This window comes from Sminthopsis crassicaudata, chromosome 4, assembly GCF_048593235.1.
Source record: "Sminthopsis crassicaudata isolate SCR6 chromosome 4, ASM4859323v1, whole genome shotgun sequence".
Lineage (NCBI taxonomy): Eukaryota > Metazoa > Chordata > Mammalia > Dasyuromorphia > Dasyuridae > Sminthopsis > Sminthopsis crassicaudata.
Window position 1 is genome coordinate 5,087,623 of NC_133620.1, and position 18,245 is coordinate 5,105,867.

General features: G+C 48.8%; 1 protein-coding gene across 1 annotated transcript in view; it reads left to right on the top strand.

Moving 5' to 3' along the window:
- ST6GALNAC5 (ST6 N-acetylgalactosaminide alpha-2,6-sialyltransferase 5) overlaps nucleotides 1–18,245 on the top strand; it is a 153,782-nt gene that overhangs the window by 118,757 nt on the left and 16,780 nt on the right. Inside the window, exons 3-4 of the mRNA XM_074265595.1 lie at nucleotides 4,419–4,828; nucleotides 12,878–12,985. Of these exons, the coding sequence (XP_074121696.1) occupies nucleotides 4,419–4,828; nucleotides 12,878–12,985 (518 nt within the window). The remainder of the gene's footprint in view (nucleotides 1–4,418; nucleotides 4,829–12,877; nucleotides 12,986–18,245) is intronic.

The window sequence follows — 18,245 nt, forward strand, 5'->3', positions numbered from 1 at the left end:
CGCCTGGGTTCGGGACAAGCTGTAGGCAAGGATGACCCGAAGCGGCCTTGGATGCAGGGGGAGCCCGGGGCCTTTTTAAGCTAAGGCCTTTCCCAGATCTCAGTGTGCCCGAGGCAACAGCCATCCAGCAAGTGACTGGTGAGGAAGGAGGCAGAGGGAAGACCCTCAGAAATCATTGCTGTTTGCACTGAACTTGAGCCCCTCAGAGCCCAAACAATCCGGGGGCTTGGACTGAGCCCTGCTGATGCCCAGCCAGTCAGAGGCAGAGTGACTTGAGCCTGTGGATGGTCCTTAAGAAAGGAAAGTAGCCCCCCACCCCAAGGTGTCGTGCGGCTGTCTGCAGTCAAAGAATCCAAAGCTAATAGAGGCCGAAAGGAATCGTAGATTCGGACAGAGCCAGAGGCAGAGACGGCAGAGATTCCGAAGAGCGGGAGATGTGGATGAGGATCTCAGTGACAGAGATACAGGCGGGTATGGAGGTGGACGTGAATGGGAGAGACGTAGCTGAAAGATCCCTGACCTCCAGTCAGGGGAACTGGATTCAGTATAACCCTGGAGAGATCCCTTAGCCTCACTCCTCCTCAGTTTCCACATCTACAAAATGGGCTATTATGCCAATAGTAGCCCCTTCCTCCTATGGTGTTATGAGATAACATGTGTAAAGCTATTTGCAAATCCAGAGCAGTAGACAAACGTGGTGGTTGCCATTATGGGCACAGAGTTCAATATGTTTGAGCCTCACAATAGCCCTGCAGGTAGTTCCTTTGCAGATTAGGGCCCCGAGGCCACAGTTCAGGGGCTCATAGAGGCTCACACAGAGCGTGGACTTGAAGCTCCACCCCCTGACTCCGCATCCACCGTACTTGAAACGTTGGGTCAGTTCAAGGCCCCGGGTTTGGGACGTCACGTGGGGATGCAGATCCCAATGTTTGCAGTGTCCTAGATTCCTGCTAGACCACAGCAGAACCTCTGCTTTTCAGTTTAAGACAAATTTCCAAATTAACCAGGATGGTGGTGAAGGAGAGACTGGGGAAATGGGCTGCATGAGGATGGATTAAGGGAACTAAAGACATTTAACCTGGAAAAGCAGAGACCCGGGGAGCCAGGAGGGCCGGCTTCAATTATTCAAATGGCCGTTTTATGGAAGATGAATCAGAACTGGTGTCTGTCCCCATAGGCCCTGGGATGAGAGAGAGGAGCCCATTTTCACCCAACATGAGGAAAAATGGCCTGATCTTCAGAGACTTTCCAGAATGGACTGGACTGAGTCAAGCAGAGACCCAGTGGCCATTTGTCCGGGACGTGGCCGACTGCACCTGTCCAGGTCCGGCGGGACTCGTTGGTCTCCGAGGGCCCTCAGTTCTGGGATTCTAGGCTTCCGGTTCTTGTAGCAATTGGAAAAGTGGACTTGCTGAGCTCTGCTCTCCCCTCTGTGGCTAGGGTTCTACCGTTCCAGCGCCATTCCCTCAACATCCCAGGCTGGTGGCCTCCGGGCAATGGGACGGAGCTTTGTGAAACTACCCAACCGCCCCATCTTTTTTCATGGCTTCCCATCACTATTCTGTCTGGGGCTTGTTGGTCTTGGCCACAGGCCCTAATCATATTATCTTCAAACAGCAAGTAAACGATATTTCCCACCGAAGCTGAACGAGGAAATGCTTGATTTGACATACTCGGGCGTGCTTGTGCGCCAGGAGGTTTGAAGCGAGCCCTGCCATCGGCGTCCTCCTTGGTCCCCGGGTTCCAAAATGCCTGTTTCCGTGTTTTCTTGTGATTCGTGAGGGGAGCCAGAATTCCCAAATGCGGCTCCGCCCCTGGCTCCGGATAGATTGACCCAGATGGCACCCTTAGACGCCACTGTGATTTCAGGAAAACACACCAGCTGTCCCTTACAAAAGAGGACAGTGCAAGGGGTTAGAGTTTACACATCATCCCCCATTTATTTTTAATCAAAGAATCGCAGATTTAGAACTGGAAGGGACCCTGGAGGTCAACTAAGCAACCCTCTCATCTTATAGATGAGCAACAAAGGCCCAGGGAAGCTTTAAACCCAAAGCGGGCTGGGATGTGAGATGGAGTGCTTGGAATTCAAACTCAGCCCTCATCTGCTTTGGAGAAAAGGCATCTTATTACAAATGCCCTCGAATATGGAAAAGGAGGATATGAGAGATTTAAAAAGAGAGCGATCCTTCGACCTCTGCTCACCAAGGAAAACGACACTGGAATTGAGTCTTAAAGGAGGGGAACAGGGTTTTAACCAGAAAAGCAGTGGGAACAGGCCATTCCATGGGGGAAAGCAAGGACAAAGGTCGAGAGGTAGGAAAAGACAGGGAGAGTTCAGAGAAGTCATCTCCTCTAGCCGGAAGTTTAAGCTCCAGAGTTCCAGAGAATGGGAGATGACCGGAAAGGACCTAACTCATTTATTCATTCAACTGTGTATGGTCAGACCGAGCCAGCTTCTTGTGCCCCGTGCCAGCCCAGCAATAACAAACACACACTTAAAGGCCTGCTGAGCACATTCCACAGGGCTCTCATTTGATCCTCAAAATTACTCAAAACTCTCTCGATTTTACAGATGAGGAAATAGAGGCTGAATGAGTGAAATGACCGAGTCTTAGAATAGACAGAAACCTGAAGTGTGAAAATTCTCTATCTTGTCAAAATCTGCAGTTCAGTTCTTGGGTTTTGAAAGTCGGGTGAGAATTCGCATAAAAAGAGCACACTTCCGTGTTCCCTCTGGCAAGCCGTCCCGACTCCCCGGTTGTAAGTGCATTCCCTTCGTTCTCCTGAAGTTTCCCTGCACGCGTTTATCTTGCTTTCGCTGTGGACGTGCTGAGTTTTCCCGGGAGAATAGAGGCCCCTTGAGGGAGGGATTGGTTTGCGCTTGTCTTTTTACCTGGTTCAGGCACAGCAGTAGAAATAGGAACCTGAGATTCCTGGGTGAGAAACTCCCTCTAGTTATGCAAACGGGCACCTTCCCTGCAACTTCCAGTCTCAACATGCCTGGGCTTGGATGCCCGGACCTCACAAGTCCTCACTGAACGGCATTCAAAGCCAGGAGAGGAACAAAGATAAGTCCGTACAAAGAATGCCCAGGACAGGCGGAGCTTGGGAGGGCGCTCACTCTTTGGGGGGATGTGGGGGATAACATGGAATAGGAGACTGGGAAAGGATGGTTGAAAAGGTCAAAGAATGGGGAATCAAATGGGGTGTCATGGTAGCCCATGTGTAATTGTCAAGAAGACGAAGGGGGAGAAGAGAGTGTGGGATGCTGGGAGATCCAGTGTGTTCACTGCTTTTCCCGGCTCGGGGCCATCTGCCAGTTTGATAAGCATTCCATCCACGGCTTTATCTGTGCAAGTCATGGAGAGAAATGCAAAATGGCCCCGGACCAAGCCCAGCTCCCTGGGCACCCCCGGGGGTTTCCCCCAAGTGCATGTGGGACCACCGAGGACGACCCTGAGGTTGGCCAGCCAGGTCTAAATTGGTCTCGTTGGGCCACTGACCAGCGCTCAGCTGTGTCTTAATCTGGGCCGCCAGAAGGTCACGGGCTGCTCTCCCAAACCCACGGGTCACTCATCCAGTCCTTGCTCCTTGGGCCTTAGTGTGGACGACTGGTAAATGAAAGGACTGGACCAAATGGCCTTGACGCTCCCACCCAGATCTGAATCTGGGGAATAGAGGAGAGAGGCCGGCCTTGGGGTGTTCTTGTCATAAGCAGCCCCCACATAAGGAAGCCTCTATCGATGCCATTTTGGTAGCTCCCTGAGGCTTTAAGTGACTTGCAGGCTCTCACACAGACACAGTGCGTGGAAGAAGCCAAACTTGAATCCAGGTTTTTCTGGCTTTGAGGCTAGCTCCCCAGCCACCCCGACACGCCTTGTGTTCCTCGCACACAGAGTATGCTGGAACCAGATCCCACGGCTCAGGAGAGACAATGGCTAAATCTCCCCGGTGAGCATTTGTTCTTGGAAACCGGAAAGAGCTACAAAGCAAGTCTTTGTTCGTTTGGTTGATTCTCTAGGTATAAGAAAATAAGGAAGAATTTAATAATATGTTAAAATGAAAACTGTCCTACACACACACACACATATATATGTGTGTGTGTGTGTGTGTGTGTGTGCGTGTGTGTGCGTGTGTGTGTGTATATACATATATATGTATATATATATATATATGTATATGTATATATGTGTGTATGTGTGTATGTATGTGGGTGTGTATATTTTTTTCTGGGTGAGCTGGTTGTTAAAATTTACAAGCCCAACCCCACCAGCTGATCGGTGTTTATTGACCACCACTGAACGACGCCTGCGGGTGTCCCCCCGCTGCCGGCATCCCTGCTTTCCCTCTTCGCTAGGGAGGAACCCCTGCCCCCTCCCTTAACGATCCGCCTTTGTTTCTCTGGTGCTTTACAGTCCCTGAAGATGCACTGCGGAGACTGCGCCCTGGTGACAAGCTCGGGTCACCTCCTGGGGAGCCGGCAGGGAGAGCGCATAGACCAGACCGAGTGCGTGATCCGCATGAACGACGCGCCCACCCGCGGCTACGGCCGGGACGTGGGCAACAGGACCAGCCTTCGCGTCATCGCCCACTCCAGCATCCAGAGGATTCTCCACAAGAGGCAGGAACTCTTAAACATGAGCCAGGGGACCGTGTTCATCTTCTGGGGGCCCAGCAACTACATGCGGAGGGACGGCAAGGGGCTGGTCTACAACAACCTGCAGCTGATGAACCAGGTCCTCCCCAGGCTAAAGGTCTTCATGATCACCAGGCACAAGATGCTCCACTTTGACGAGCTCTTCAAACGGGAAACTGGCAAAGACAGGTAAGGGAGCTCCCGCGCACGCGCCCCAGCTCCGCGGACTGCTGCCAACCCTGGCCTTCTGTGGTTCTGTGACAAGGAGACCGCTTGGGTTCCTCCCAGCTCCGGAAGAAACTGGCCATTTGCACGAGGGGAACTGCGTTTTAAGCAGAAAAGCCAGCGTGCCTGTTTTGGTGAGAAAGATCCCGGGGTCACCTTTCATGGAACCACAGAAAGTGAGCCCCGGAGGGACCTTTGAGATCCTCCAGAAGGTAGATTTTGAGATGGAAGTGACCTTAGGGATCATTGCACTCAACTCCCTGCCCCACCCCCAGTCCCTACACGCATTTCAAAGATGCTGAAGCCAGAGACTGATGCTGGCTAGGGTATCCAAGGGCCCGGTTCAAATTCCAGCTGTGCCATTAACTTCCTGTCTCCTCCCAGGCCTCGGTTACGGTTCTATAAAATGGAGCATCAGAGGATGAAATGCTCCTTTCCTCTCTGAATGGATGACCTCTTGAACATCCGAGTGTCCAGCGGGAGGTCTCTGCTCCGCATCGTGTAGAAAAGAAAGATCTGTCTTTCTATTTTAGAAAGAATCCTTAGTAATTAGGATGAGCTAGCCAATCTCAGAATATTTCGTAGGCACAATTTATTTACAGCAATATTAATGACTGGTATTTCCAAAACATTTTGACATCTGCCAGCTCCTTGGTCTGCCTTTTCTCAACAAATCTCAGAGGTAACGACTACAAGCCTAATGATCCCAGTTTGCAGATGAGAACGCTGAGGCTCAGCCAGGCTGAGTCTGAGTAAGCCACTTAACCCTAATTGCCTTGCAAAAAGTCAAATAAAATGGCCTTGAGCTGAAGGACCATACATTGTAGCTAAATACAAATAATTTTAGTGTGGAAAGAGAGCTAATGACTAGAAGTTCTTAACCAAAGGGTCAGTACATTCGGGGTTTTTAAAAATATTTTGATAATTGCATTTTGTTAAACAGGTTACCTTTACGTTCCAATATATCTTATTTTTATTTGAAATTAGAATTTATGATTTTGAGGTTTCATCAGCATGAATGGGGGGAGTCTCAAAAGTTCTTGTGCACAGGATGGAGCCCCTTGTATTGGGCCTCCAGCCAGGAAGCCCATGGGAGGCACCCTGGGCAAAACCGGGGCTGGAGGAGCATGGGAACAATGGATGTGTCTGCCGGCTCACGATGGGAAGAAGAGTAACAGGGAGTCGGGGATCCTGCCTTTAAATGCCAAGCTGTAGCATCACATTTTATCCCAGAAGTCATAGGGAACCGCTGAGGAATCTTAGGAGGAACGTGACTCCCGAGGTGATGAGAGTCTGCGTTACACGGGTGGCATTTATTGGAAATGGAGAGAGAAGTGCAGATGTGAGGGATGCAGGGGAGGTAGAGGGAATAAGACTTGTCATTCCTTCGATATGGGGAGGGGACTAATTAGATAAGGGTATTGAAGCGGGAGCTCACCCCAAGGATGCCCACCTGGGTGACCCAAATGAAGGGGATGCTTTCAACAGAGCAGGCAAGTGTGGAAGAGCCGGGCGTTGGGGCCTGGGAGAGATGAGGTCTGGGTATCCGAGCGATCGATGCAGCGTCCCGGGGGACGTGCCTAGGAGAAGGTTGATGTTGTTCCGGCTGCGGAGCTTGAGAAAGACTATTATCAGAGTCAGGGAGAAAATAGCCCCCCCAGACTCTGTGCACTGAGGCAGCCAGCAGAGCTGATGAGATCCACCAGCCAGAGAATGTGGAGAAAGAAGACGTGAAGGGTCGGGAAGAAGTGTCTGGGGACGCCGTGGTTAGAAGATGAGACGTGGATGATCCAGTGAAGGAAGCACAGGTTCAGGTCCCTGAGAACTGGTGGGACACAGCATCATGAAAACTGGGGGGAAGGACAAGAGGGGTGAGCTGGGGAGGAGAAAGTGTTCTGGGGAAGGAGGGGTGTGTGAGGGAAGGAGTATGCTGGGGGAACAGGGTGTGCTGGGAGAAGGTTGTGCTGAGGGAGCAGGGGATGCACTGGGGAGGAAGGAGGTCAACAGTGTCCAAACCAAGAGAGAGGAAGCCTGAGAAACACCATCCCACGGAGCATTTTAGACACTGTTGGCAACTTTAGGAAAAAAGTTTCCACTGAAATATGAGAACAAAGTCCTGACTGAATGGGGCAGAGAAATGCATGGAAGGAGAAGAGCGGAGCCGAGCAACTACCAAACTGCACTGGGGTCAGGAAGACAGAAGGCTTGGGTCCAACCCATCTGGGCTATGACCATTTCAATTAGGTCCAGCTCTCTGCGATCCCATTTGGGGTTTTCTTGGCAAAGATCCTGAAGGGATTGGCCATTTCCTTCTCCATTCATTTTCCAGATGAGGAAACTGAGGCAAATCGGGTGAATTGACACAGCCAGGGATGTCTGAGGTCAGATTTGAACTCCAGAAGATGAAACTCCCGACTCCCAGCCCAGCATTCTGGGCAGTCTGGCACCCCTTGGCTGCCCCTAGGGGACAGGAACAAATCATCCTGTAGCTCTGGCTGAGACAACTCCCTTGCCAGCCTATAAACAGACGGCAGGTATTGATCTGCCTCAGGGAAGTAACTACAAGTATGGTTTTAAAAAAAAGAGTAGGGATCCCGAACCAGGGAGGTCAAGGACAAGAGCTGGCGGGAAGGCAAAGGCCAGGGGAAGGCTGGGTTTCTGGACTGAAGGGGTGAGGTGGGGGACAGTGGAAGGGTTAGGACGCTGGGGCCTTTGAGGTGGAGAGGGGGGTGCAGGAGCGGGGAGGAGAGGTGCTCCCTTCACCCCTCCACCAGACCGATTTCCCCAGGGCAGGAGGGCAGTGACTGTTTATTAACTGACTATAAAAATCATCTTTAGAAAGGATAAATATCTGACGTTGGTTTCCCTCTCTATTAAAATGGGAACGTAGCAGCAGCTACTTCCTTTTCCACGCCTCCTGGTCCCCTTTGGGGCACGTGACTGTCTGGGCCCGTCCTTGGATGCTTAGTTCCACAGGCCGTTCCACAGCTGCCTAAAGCAACTGCTCCTTGTTCTGAATCCGGGTCTGAAGCTGAGCTTCACTGAAATCCTCAGGGATCCCTCTCTTAACTGGCGGGACCCTGTCCCCCTTCCGCTCCAACCCGCTCCTTGGGGGTGGCAGGGGGCGATCCCCCCCCCCAATCTTCGGTCCCATGTCGCTCGGAGCTAGGAGTAATAAATGGTCGTGTTATCTATTAACCATTGGTTCTATTGAACTCACGAAGAGCAACAACACATTGATAACATAAAAATGGAAGGATGCAAACTTCAGGGCTTCGAGAGAAAGGAAGCGCGTTTCAGTCTGACAGCTCAGACAAGGAAGGAGAGTATGGTTTGATCACCGGATTGTGATTTAGAGAAGTTTTTTGCCATGTTAAGCCAAAGGATAAAATCCCCCCAAACTCTGTCCAAGAGGTACTGACTGCACCCCGGTATTCCCTAATATTAGAAAGTAACTGTACTTGAAAATAACTTTATAATTGAATAAGGGGACATTAGGAAAATACGATTGAGAACCAATATTACAATAATTAGATAAAAGGAACATAAATGAAATAACTGCAGGAAGAGCATTGCCGTGGAGATTATAAATGAGATTCTGGCAGAGCAGAAAGCCCTTTAACTGTAATTTAGTGCGCACTATAGAATTATCAGCTCTGTGTGTTACTTCATCATATAAAAGAATATTTGATAATTTCCCCTAATAAGCACATGACAGCTCTTCATATTCTTTCATTAGAAATGATTAAGTGGGAGAAAAACAGGAGCGATTCCTTTCTTGGGGAAGGGTTCAAAGCTTCTGAGAAGGGCGTCGCTTTTGTGCTGGGGTTTCCATGGCATCCTGGCCAGAAGGATGCTGGAGCCATTCTGAGTCATCGGGAGCTCGCCTTTGTAAAGGCCAATGGCGGCTTTCAGTCTCCCCGCGGGCGTTCTTTCCAATTGTACCAAGGAACTTCGAACCCCCTCGAATTCCCTTCTTCGCTTCGGCTTGGGCAGCCAGCTCCTGGCAAAGGGAGGTGACCAAAAGGGCCCGGTCGCACCCAGCCTCCCCCGTCCATTTCAAGGCACTAAGGACTCTCCTTCCCGCCAGCTCCACAGCTGTCTGCCTTCAGCATCCCAGGGCGGAACTTCCCTCCAGCTTCGTCCACCCAGCTGAGCGGCCGAGCTCTCCTTGGGAAGGTCCACGTTCTTCCTCTTACAGCCCCTCCCAATAACCTGCCCCACTTTTTACTCAACCCTCGGACCTTTCCAGCGTGGAAACAGGCCTGGCTCAGACGTCAGGGGCCCTGATTTCCAGAGCCACCTCAGAAGATGAATCCCTCCACCTCTCTGCTCCTAGTCCTAATTTCAGTCTACAACCATGAACCGAGGAACTTGATTATTTCTAAAGTCCTCTGCAGTTCTACATCTGTGCTCTGTAATCTCCCTTTCCTCCCAATCTCCCACCCATCCCCCAAGAAGAGACCACAGGAGCATCATTTTGCGGCAGAAATCAACTTTAAAGACCATATGCTCCCACACCTTCATTTCCCAGTTGAAGAACTAAGTGAGGTGCCCTGGGTCGTGTGGCCTGGGACCTGAAGCCACATGCTCCAGCTGCGGGTGTGCACTGGAATCCTCTCTAACCAAGATGATTCTCCCATCTCGTGTGGGTATTTACACCTTGTAATCTGCACATCTAGTCTTGGTAGTGACGGAGAAATCACGAAGGAAGAAGAGAAATCATGAAGGAAGCGGAGAAATCATGAAGGAAGCGGAGAAATCATGAAGGAAGCGGAGAAATCATGAAGGAAGCAGAGAAATCATGAAGGAAGCAGAGAAATCATGAAGGAAGCGGAGAAATCATGAAGGAAGCAGAGAAATCATGAAGGAAGCAGAGAAATCATGAAGGAAGCGTGGCATCCACCCTTGGATTGGGGAAAGGGGAGACGCAGAGATTGTTGTTAAATATGCCAGAACACTCCTGTCTGGTTCCAAATCCATGCAATGTGGCCCTGACTTCAGGGAAAGAAGGCGGCTCCTGTTGGTGGCTGGCAAAGTTCACCTAACACAGTGCCAGGCACATGGTACCAGACATTAGATCAGCTCTCGTTGACTGATTTGTGCTTTGATGTCATGGCCATCCTGTCTAATGGTTTTAAATCTAGCTCTGAGACTTAGGTTATCCCGCCTATGGGAGCAATCAGCCTGTGCATTAAGGCTGAAGGGTGATGGAGGAAACGGCTGGATCGATGGGGTCCCCTGGCACCCTCAGACTATGTGAGCCTGACTGCCAACTTAAGAGTGCTAGGGCCTGCTTTTCCCTGCCTTGGGGAATGGAGCAATTACTCAGGCCAGGTTATTTTAGAATTGGGCATCAGAGGTCCCTGACTGCAGGACACCAGTAGTCCCCTGACTCATTAGACTGTTGGAGCAAAAACAGTCTCTTTGTGCCTCATTCCTTCTCCTCCCTTCCCCATCTCCCACTCCACTAACTCCACTCCCTGTGAAAGGTAAAGGAGAAGAGGTCCTTTCAAAAGAAAGAAGAAAGAAAGAAAGAAAGAAAGAAAGAAAGAAAGAAAGAAAGAAAGAAAGAAAGAAAGAAAGAAAGAAAGAAAGAAAGAAAGAAAGAAAGAAAGAAAGGAAGGAAGGAAGGAAGGAAGGAAGGAAGGAAGGAAGGAAGGAAGGAAGGAAGGAAGGAAGGAAGGAAGGAAGGAAGGAAGGAAGGAAGGAAGGAAGGAAGGAAGGAAGGAAGGAAGGAAGGAAGGAAGGAAGGAAGGAAGGAAGGAAGGAAGGAAGGAAGGAAGGAAGGAAGGAAGGAAGAAAGAAAGAGAAGGAAGGAAGAAAGAGAAGAAGGAAGGAAGAAAGAGAAGGAAGGAAGAAAGAGAAAAAGAAAGAAAGAAAGAAAGAAAGAAAGAAAGAAAGAAAGAAAGAAAGAAAGAAAGAAAGAAAGAAAGAAAGAAAGAAAGAAAGAAAGAAAGAAAGAAAGAAAGAAAGAAAGAAAGAAAGAAAGAAAGAAAGAAAGAAAGAAAGAAACTGTCCTGTGAAATCTCTTATTCGCCTCACACATGACACTGCGACTGGGCAAAGTCAGACAGTCTGACCTTGGAGATAAGGTGTTTGAAACTAGCTAATGAGCCATAGCACGACCACTCCAAAATGAAAAGAAAATAAAAGAGGGCTCCAGCGAGGAATGGAAATGACCCCCAGCCGTATCACAGGGAGGCTGGCGGGCGCGCTCCATTGCGGTCGAGTTCTCCTTCCAGCTGTCGTCTCCCAGGGCTTGTCCTCAGAAGGGACCAAGAGTCTGGAGGCCTGAGATAGAGGGGAAACTTTCTGGTCTTTTCAAGAACGGAACGCAGCCCTACATGACTCAGGACAAGCTGAGTAAACATTCTGGAGGCACGGAGGGGACAGAGGCTCTCTTCCCACGTGTCTGTTCCTCAGCCTAGTGAGGAAGGACAGGCTTCATCAAAGTGGGAAGGACAATGGAGAGGTCAGCACCAAGGACAGATTGTGGTTCGTCTCATTTGGAGTAAGATCTTATGGCAGCATATTCCCATACACCGAGATTTCTGCTTACTTGTGTAGATCTAGCACTTCCGAGTTGCAAAGGGCTTCAGTGGCCACCTAGCCAATCTATTCTCGAAAAAGCACACAACTACGACATCCCAGGAAGTCACTGTCCAGACCCATCAGAGACCAAGAGGCAGCTAGGTCCTTCCAGGCTGGGAGGGCTGCAGGCTGAGAGCAGAAAGCAATTAATCAGTGTTTGTTCAAGTGAGCTGAATTGAGTAAGGGCTGGTGTGGATTCTGTATGTCACTCAAACTAGCTGAGCTAAGTTTTAGAAGCTTTGTTGTCAGACAGTGAGCCTTAACAGTGACCTTTCTGGCTGCAACAAATCTAAAGATTTGCATCAGCTATTAGAGGAGACCAACATAAGACTGAGATCAAAAATCCCCGGGCAGATTCAGATCAACTCAATTCAAAAAAAGCACCCACTCTGTGCCATGTGCTGTCCTTAGTGCTGACGAGGCAAAGACCAAAACCCTGCCCTCATGGGGATTGCATTCTCCAGCGGATATGACATGGATACAGAGATGGTAATATATATATATATTTATGTTTATGTTTATGTTTATGTTTATATTTATTTATTTATGTTCATATATATATATATATATATATATATATATGTATATAAATTAAATATTTGTTAGTTACCATCCATTTTACCTCAAACAAATCATTTTCCCTCTCTCGGAATAAGCTTTCTCATTTGCAGAATGAGAGAATCTAATCATGACTGCTAAGTTTCCTTTCAGCTCTAAACCTGGGATCCAAAAGTCATCTAGGTGAATGTAAAAATATTTGTAAAATGTGTAGTAATAGAAGTAATCAATGTCATAGTGCTAAGTATCATTTGTACCTAACCTTCATGTTCGCAAAGAATTTCACCAACATGAATTCATTTGATCCTCACAACCACCCTGGGAGGTCAGTGCCACTATAATTTTTATTTTACAGATGAAGAAACTGAGCTTGGGTTCCTTTCAATGACTTTCCCAGGGTCTCAAAGCTAGAAATTGTCTAAAGCCGAATTTGAAATCAGTTCTTCTTGGCAGAGCATCTGTTTGTTTGTTTGGTTTTTTAGGAAATGAACCTCTTAAAAAATATTAATAAAATGAATTATAAATTGTTTGACCTCGGTTTCCTTCCCTGACAAACGAGGAGCCAGGCTCCGGGAGCCTGTAAGTCATTTTCAGCTCCATCATTCTCGGTGGGTCTGGCTCAGAGACTGACTTCGCTGAGTCCCAGACACCAGCTTCCAAAAACAGTCTCTGCAGCCTCTAGATTTCCAATAAATGTTTATGTCATCGAGCACTTTGTCGAATTGCATGTAACGTGTGGCAGGTCCAGTTAAGAGACTTCTGTTTGATCGAAGAGCCGGTGAGGGAGTTTTTGCTGTCTCTCGTCCATATATCTCCGTAAGGGTGTGCCAACCTGGAAGCTTACTTGTGGTTTCCTTTCAGGAAGATCTCCAACACTTGGCTCAGCACTGGCTGGTTCACAATGACGATTGCCTTAGAGCTCTGTGACCGAATAAATGTCTATGGCATGGTGCCCCCCGACTTCTGCAGGTAGGATTTATTCTGGGAGCTTTCCTCATTGGCAGTGCTGAATGGGGTGGGTTCAAGGAGAGGGGGATGAGGGAAAGCAGGCTGGATTCGGGGTCCGAGGGCCGGTCTCCACCTTGGCCACTGCTAGCCGTGGGGCCTCCGGAAAGTCTCCCTCACCGTGTCAGACCTGTCAAGTGAAGGGGTCAGAAGAGAGGGCATCTAAGCCCCCCCCCCCCAGCTCTCAATCTATGATCCTAAATCTGATCCAGAAACGTCTGATTCTGAACATCAGCCCTGAAGCATGTCTAACTGTCTTTTTGAAGCAATTAATTAATGTGTCCCAAGGTCTGCTTTTGAAGGTAACAAACAGCATTTAATTATGTGGTATAAAATATTGAAAGTTTTTGTTTGTACTGCCAGAGAATTAATCCATCTTGTGGGTCTCACTTCTCCCTTGAATATTTATCAGCAGAGAGGAAGGCAATAATTGGCATGATATTAATGTGAAGCGAGCATTAAGAAATATTAGTTTTCTTCTCCTTTGAAAGGAAAGTGGTGATTCTTTAATGAGCTAAAGAGGGTGATTCTTCTGACAGTTGGGACTGTTTTCTAAAATTAAACTCTTTCTCCGAGCCTGGCTCCCTCATCTATGCCATCTCTCTTGTGACTGCAAAGCTGGAGCTCAACGCTCGCGCTCGCCCAATTTGGGCTTATTTTATTTTTTGTGTTACAAGGAGTTGAGAGCAGCTCCTCCATACATCCCCTCATCTGAAGGGCGTGAGTCCGGCAAACTTTGACCCCTCCCAAAGTCCACTGCCTGATTTGTTGTCAGTCACCACAATCGGGGCTTCTTAATGGGAATGAATCTCTTCCTTTAAAATATTTTGAAAACCATATTTCAGCGTAGTTTCCTTTGTGATCTTACGTATACGAATAAGCCTGATTTTTCTGGGCTTTGTCTGGGAGGCACTTTGTATGTGACCTTGACGGAAAGGTCAGACGTGCCCATAGAGAACGCACTAACAGGAGTCTGCGGGTCTCGGGAATGGCTCCCCTCATCCTGGGCAGCCCCTCCAGGGCCCGGGCAGAAGAGGTGAGGAAGGCTGGCCGGGAGATGACCGAGTGACCGGAGCCACCTTCCTCCTAGGGACCCTGAAAGGGTCCCATGCTGTCAGCTTCCCGGGAGGAGGGAGGGCATTGATGACACTTGGAGTCTTTGGTCTGGGGGGCCAGATGCCGTTAAGACACGAATTGGTCCCCTGTTACTTCTCCATTAGAATCCGCCTCCGTGGGGCTGTTGGCCGCCCATCCGTGTAACGGCAGGCCCACACAGAACAATGCCGCGCGGCCGTCTATTAGGTATCGAGCTGCTCTGGCGCCCCTGCATATTCCCCAATCTGTCATCTGAATCCAAAGAATTATCCACACTGGGCCAGCCTCTTCAAGTGAAACAGGAGCGTTCACGGCCCCTTGTTCTGAGGCACATTAACCCTTTCAGGCCCCGAGCAGCTGGGGGGCTCTTCACTAGAGCCCAGAGGTCTCAGAGACCTTGGTCGAAGCGATCGGCACCCTTCAGTGACGCGTCCGAGAAAGCGTCTTGGGTCAGTCCATCCCTCTCAGGCCCTAAGTCGTATCTGAGCCACGATCCCTCTGCGGGAGGGACGAGACTCATCCCCCCACCCGGCCAGGGCTGACCCCTTTCTGAAGAGACAGCCCCACACCCACCCCTTAGGGCCTGCTGAGGCGGCAGGGGCCGGGGAACTCACCTCAGAGTGGGGGGTGAGGAACTTGTCCTGCATCCGAGTGTGCTGGACGTGCTGGAACGAGGCCGGGTAAGAGGAGAAAAGCAAGATCTGCCTTAACTTCCCTTCGGTTCTGGCTTCAGTTCCCCGGCAGTTAGAGAGGATTCTCTGCATGTCTAAGCCGAGGTCAGAGAATTATCTGGAGTGGAGAGCTTCTGTCCCGAGGCAGCGAGGGCACCCGGTCGGGCGAGAAACTTTAGGAAGCACCTACTGGGGCCTGGCACTGTGCTCGACTAACGGGTGCAGGGGATAGAGCACGGGGACTGAAGCAGGAAGAAGACCCGCCCGAACTGGGTCCCTGGACCAGTCATTTGGCCTCTGCCTCCCTCAGTTTTCCCAATGGAATAATGGGAATAATAAAAGCCTCTGCCTCCAGGGTTGTGGAGAGCGTCCCAGGATATCACACTCAAGCTCTGGCCCACCTTTCAGCATTGCATCATTATAACAATCATCAGGATTTGCCCAGACGCTGGAGTGGAAAGAAAAGCTTTAACTGGAGCCTGGCAGTGTTCTCCCTGGCTCGTAGAGACTTGCCGTCTCCCCTGAGGGCAGAGATTCTAGCTTCTCGTGGTCCCAAGGAGACACACTCGGATCACAGGGAGGACTTAGACATGGAGGGGGAGGGGGGAGGAAGAAGCTAAGGCTAGTGGGCTACAAGATGAGCTCGGAAGCCTGTGTGCCCTCTTGGGCTGCGTGAGGGGGACGTAGCCTTGTGCCATCTTCTGCCACGGGGCTTTGTTTAGTCCTGGGCTCCCTGGATGAGCTGGGAAGGGTTTGGGAGAGGACAACCGGGAGGCAGCCTCTCTGCATGGTAACCGAGGGGCCCACACCCATTTGGACAGGATCGCTGCCTTGGCTGACTTCTTTGCTATTATAAGAATCCTTGTAATGAACATACAAGGTGCCATAGTTGGCATTCTGGTACCCACCTAAGAAACCAGTGGTCCCTTTCTTCATTCTACCAAGGGGGACACTGAGGCTCAGAGGAGTGAATTACTCTCCCAGCTCATCAAGGTAACCAACGTCAGGTGCTCTGACCTCCCTGGTCTCTAGACTCGTCTGCAGCCCCCGTGCTTCTCCCCAGTGCCATGTACCCATGCACCGAAAACCACAAATGAGGGGATGCAAGTAGCACTGGAGACAGCACCAAGACATATTACTCTGCAGCAGGGAGGCCCCTAACTCAGGCCCATCTCTTCTGGAAATCAAGCCCGTCGTCTTCAGATGGAATATAAATGGCTGCGAACAATCTACTCTGGCCACCTGCAGAAGGAAGCGATGGAGGGATAGCTCCAGTCTCCATCTCCATTGTAAATTGTTTGCAATAATAATGGGCTGCACATTAAAATTCTGCCTAATAATCTGATTTCCGGTCATCCTAGGTACATTAACAAGTTTACAACTCTCTGTTCCCCATCGTTTCTGGAGTATTAATTAGTGGAGTAATGGTTCAGAGTGAGCGCCACCATGGAACTAAATTAATATCTCATCCATAATGTGAAGGACATCTCAAAGGTACCATGAATATCAGAGAGTTGATTCTGCTAGAATTATTAGCCAGAGAGCATTAATAAAGCTGCCAGGACAACAGGGAAGTGTTTCTTCCTTGGCTTCCATCCACGGTGCAGAATAAAAGGAAAGCGCAGGATTGGGACTGAATGCTAATGCTCTCGGCCGTGTTTGCATTCTTTCAATCTATCCATCGGGCAGGTCACTAGTAAACTTGTGCTGGGCAGGGGCTGGGCTGGGCGCTGCACACCCAGAGTCCCAGCCCCGGAGGGAGGGAGGGCAACGTGTTCACATATAACCAATGAATAAGCAGCTGTTCAGTATTTATCACAGCACAGTCACCAGCACAGCGCAATGCCTAGAGCTGCCTTTGGTGCCCTCCCCCAACACCTCCATGATCTTGGGCAAGTGACTTGGTGCTCTGGGCAACTCTCCTGACATTTAAGCATCGGTGCTTGGGGGCGCGAGCTTCTTCAGGTGGGAGTTCACAGGGCTGGTCCCAGGGCCATCACACGAAGGAAAGAGTTCCTTTTTTCCACACTTTTAACGCTTCTAGTTAAAGTTTTAAATTCCAAATTCTACCCCTCTCCCTCCCTCCCTCCCCCTCCTCGAGACAGTAAGCAATCAGATATGGGTTGTACATGTGCAATGATATAAAACGTTTCCATATTAGTCATTGAGAAGACTCAAATAAAAGAAAAAAGAATAAAAGAAAGTAAAGATCGCATGCTCCCGAGTCTATCCAATCAGTATCACTTCTTTCTCTGGAGGAGGATGGTAAAAAATACCCATTAGTACTTTGGGATTGTCTTTGATCATTGTAGGGCTGAGAAAGCTAAATCACAATTCTTCATCAAACAATATCCCTGTTACTATACACAGCATTCTCCTGCTTCTGTTTACTTCACTATACATCTGTTCAGGTAATTCTTTTTAGTTTTTTCTGAAATCATCCTGCTTGTCATTTCTTATGTCATATGCTGCAATCACACCACATACCCTTTGATTTCCAATTCTCAGCCATCACAAAAACAACTGCTACAAATATTTTTGTATGGAAATAGGTTCTTTCCTCCCTTTTTTGAATGAATTGGGATATATATATATATATATATGGAGAGAGAGAGAGAGAGAAAGCGCAGTGATGTAACTGGATCAAAGAGTATTCAGAGTTTTTTGGCCCTTTAGGCTTACTTCCAAATTGTTCTCAAGAATGACTGGATCATTACACCAAATTAAAAAGTTTCTGCACAAACAAAACTAATGCAAACAAGATTAGAAGGGAAGTAACAAAATGGGAAAAAAATTTTACAGTTAAAGGTTCTGATAAAGGCCTCATCTCCAAAATATACAGAGAATTGACTTTAATTTATAAGAAATCAAGCCATTCTCCAATGGATAAATGGTCAAAGGATATGAACAGACAATTTTCAGATGATAAAATTAAAACTATTTCCACTCATATGAAAGAGTGTTCCAAATCACTATTGATCAGAGAAATGCAAATTAAGACAACTCTGAGGTACCACTACACACCTGTCAGATTGGCTAAGATGACAGGAACAAATAACGATGAATGTTGGAGGGGCTGTGGGAAAACTGGGACACTGATGCATTGTTGGTGGAGTTGTGAAAGAATCCAACCATTCTGGAGAGAAATTTGGAATTATGCCCAAAAAGTTATCAAAATGTGCATACCCTTTGACCCAGCCATACTACTACTGGGCTTATACCCCAAGGAACTACTAGAGAAGGGAAAGGGACCTGTATGTGCCAAAATGTTTGTGGCAGCCCTTTTCATAGTGGCTAGAAGCTGGAAGATGAATGGATGTCCATCAATTGGAGAATGGTTGGGTAAACTATGGTATATGAATGTTATGGAATATTATTGTTCTATAAGAAATGACCAGCAGGAGAAATACAGAGAGGCTTGGAGAGACTTACATCAACTGATGCTGAGTGAAATGAGC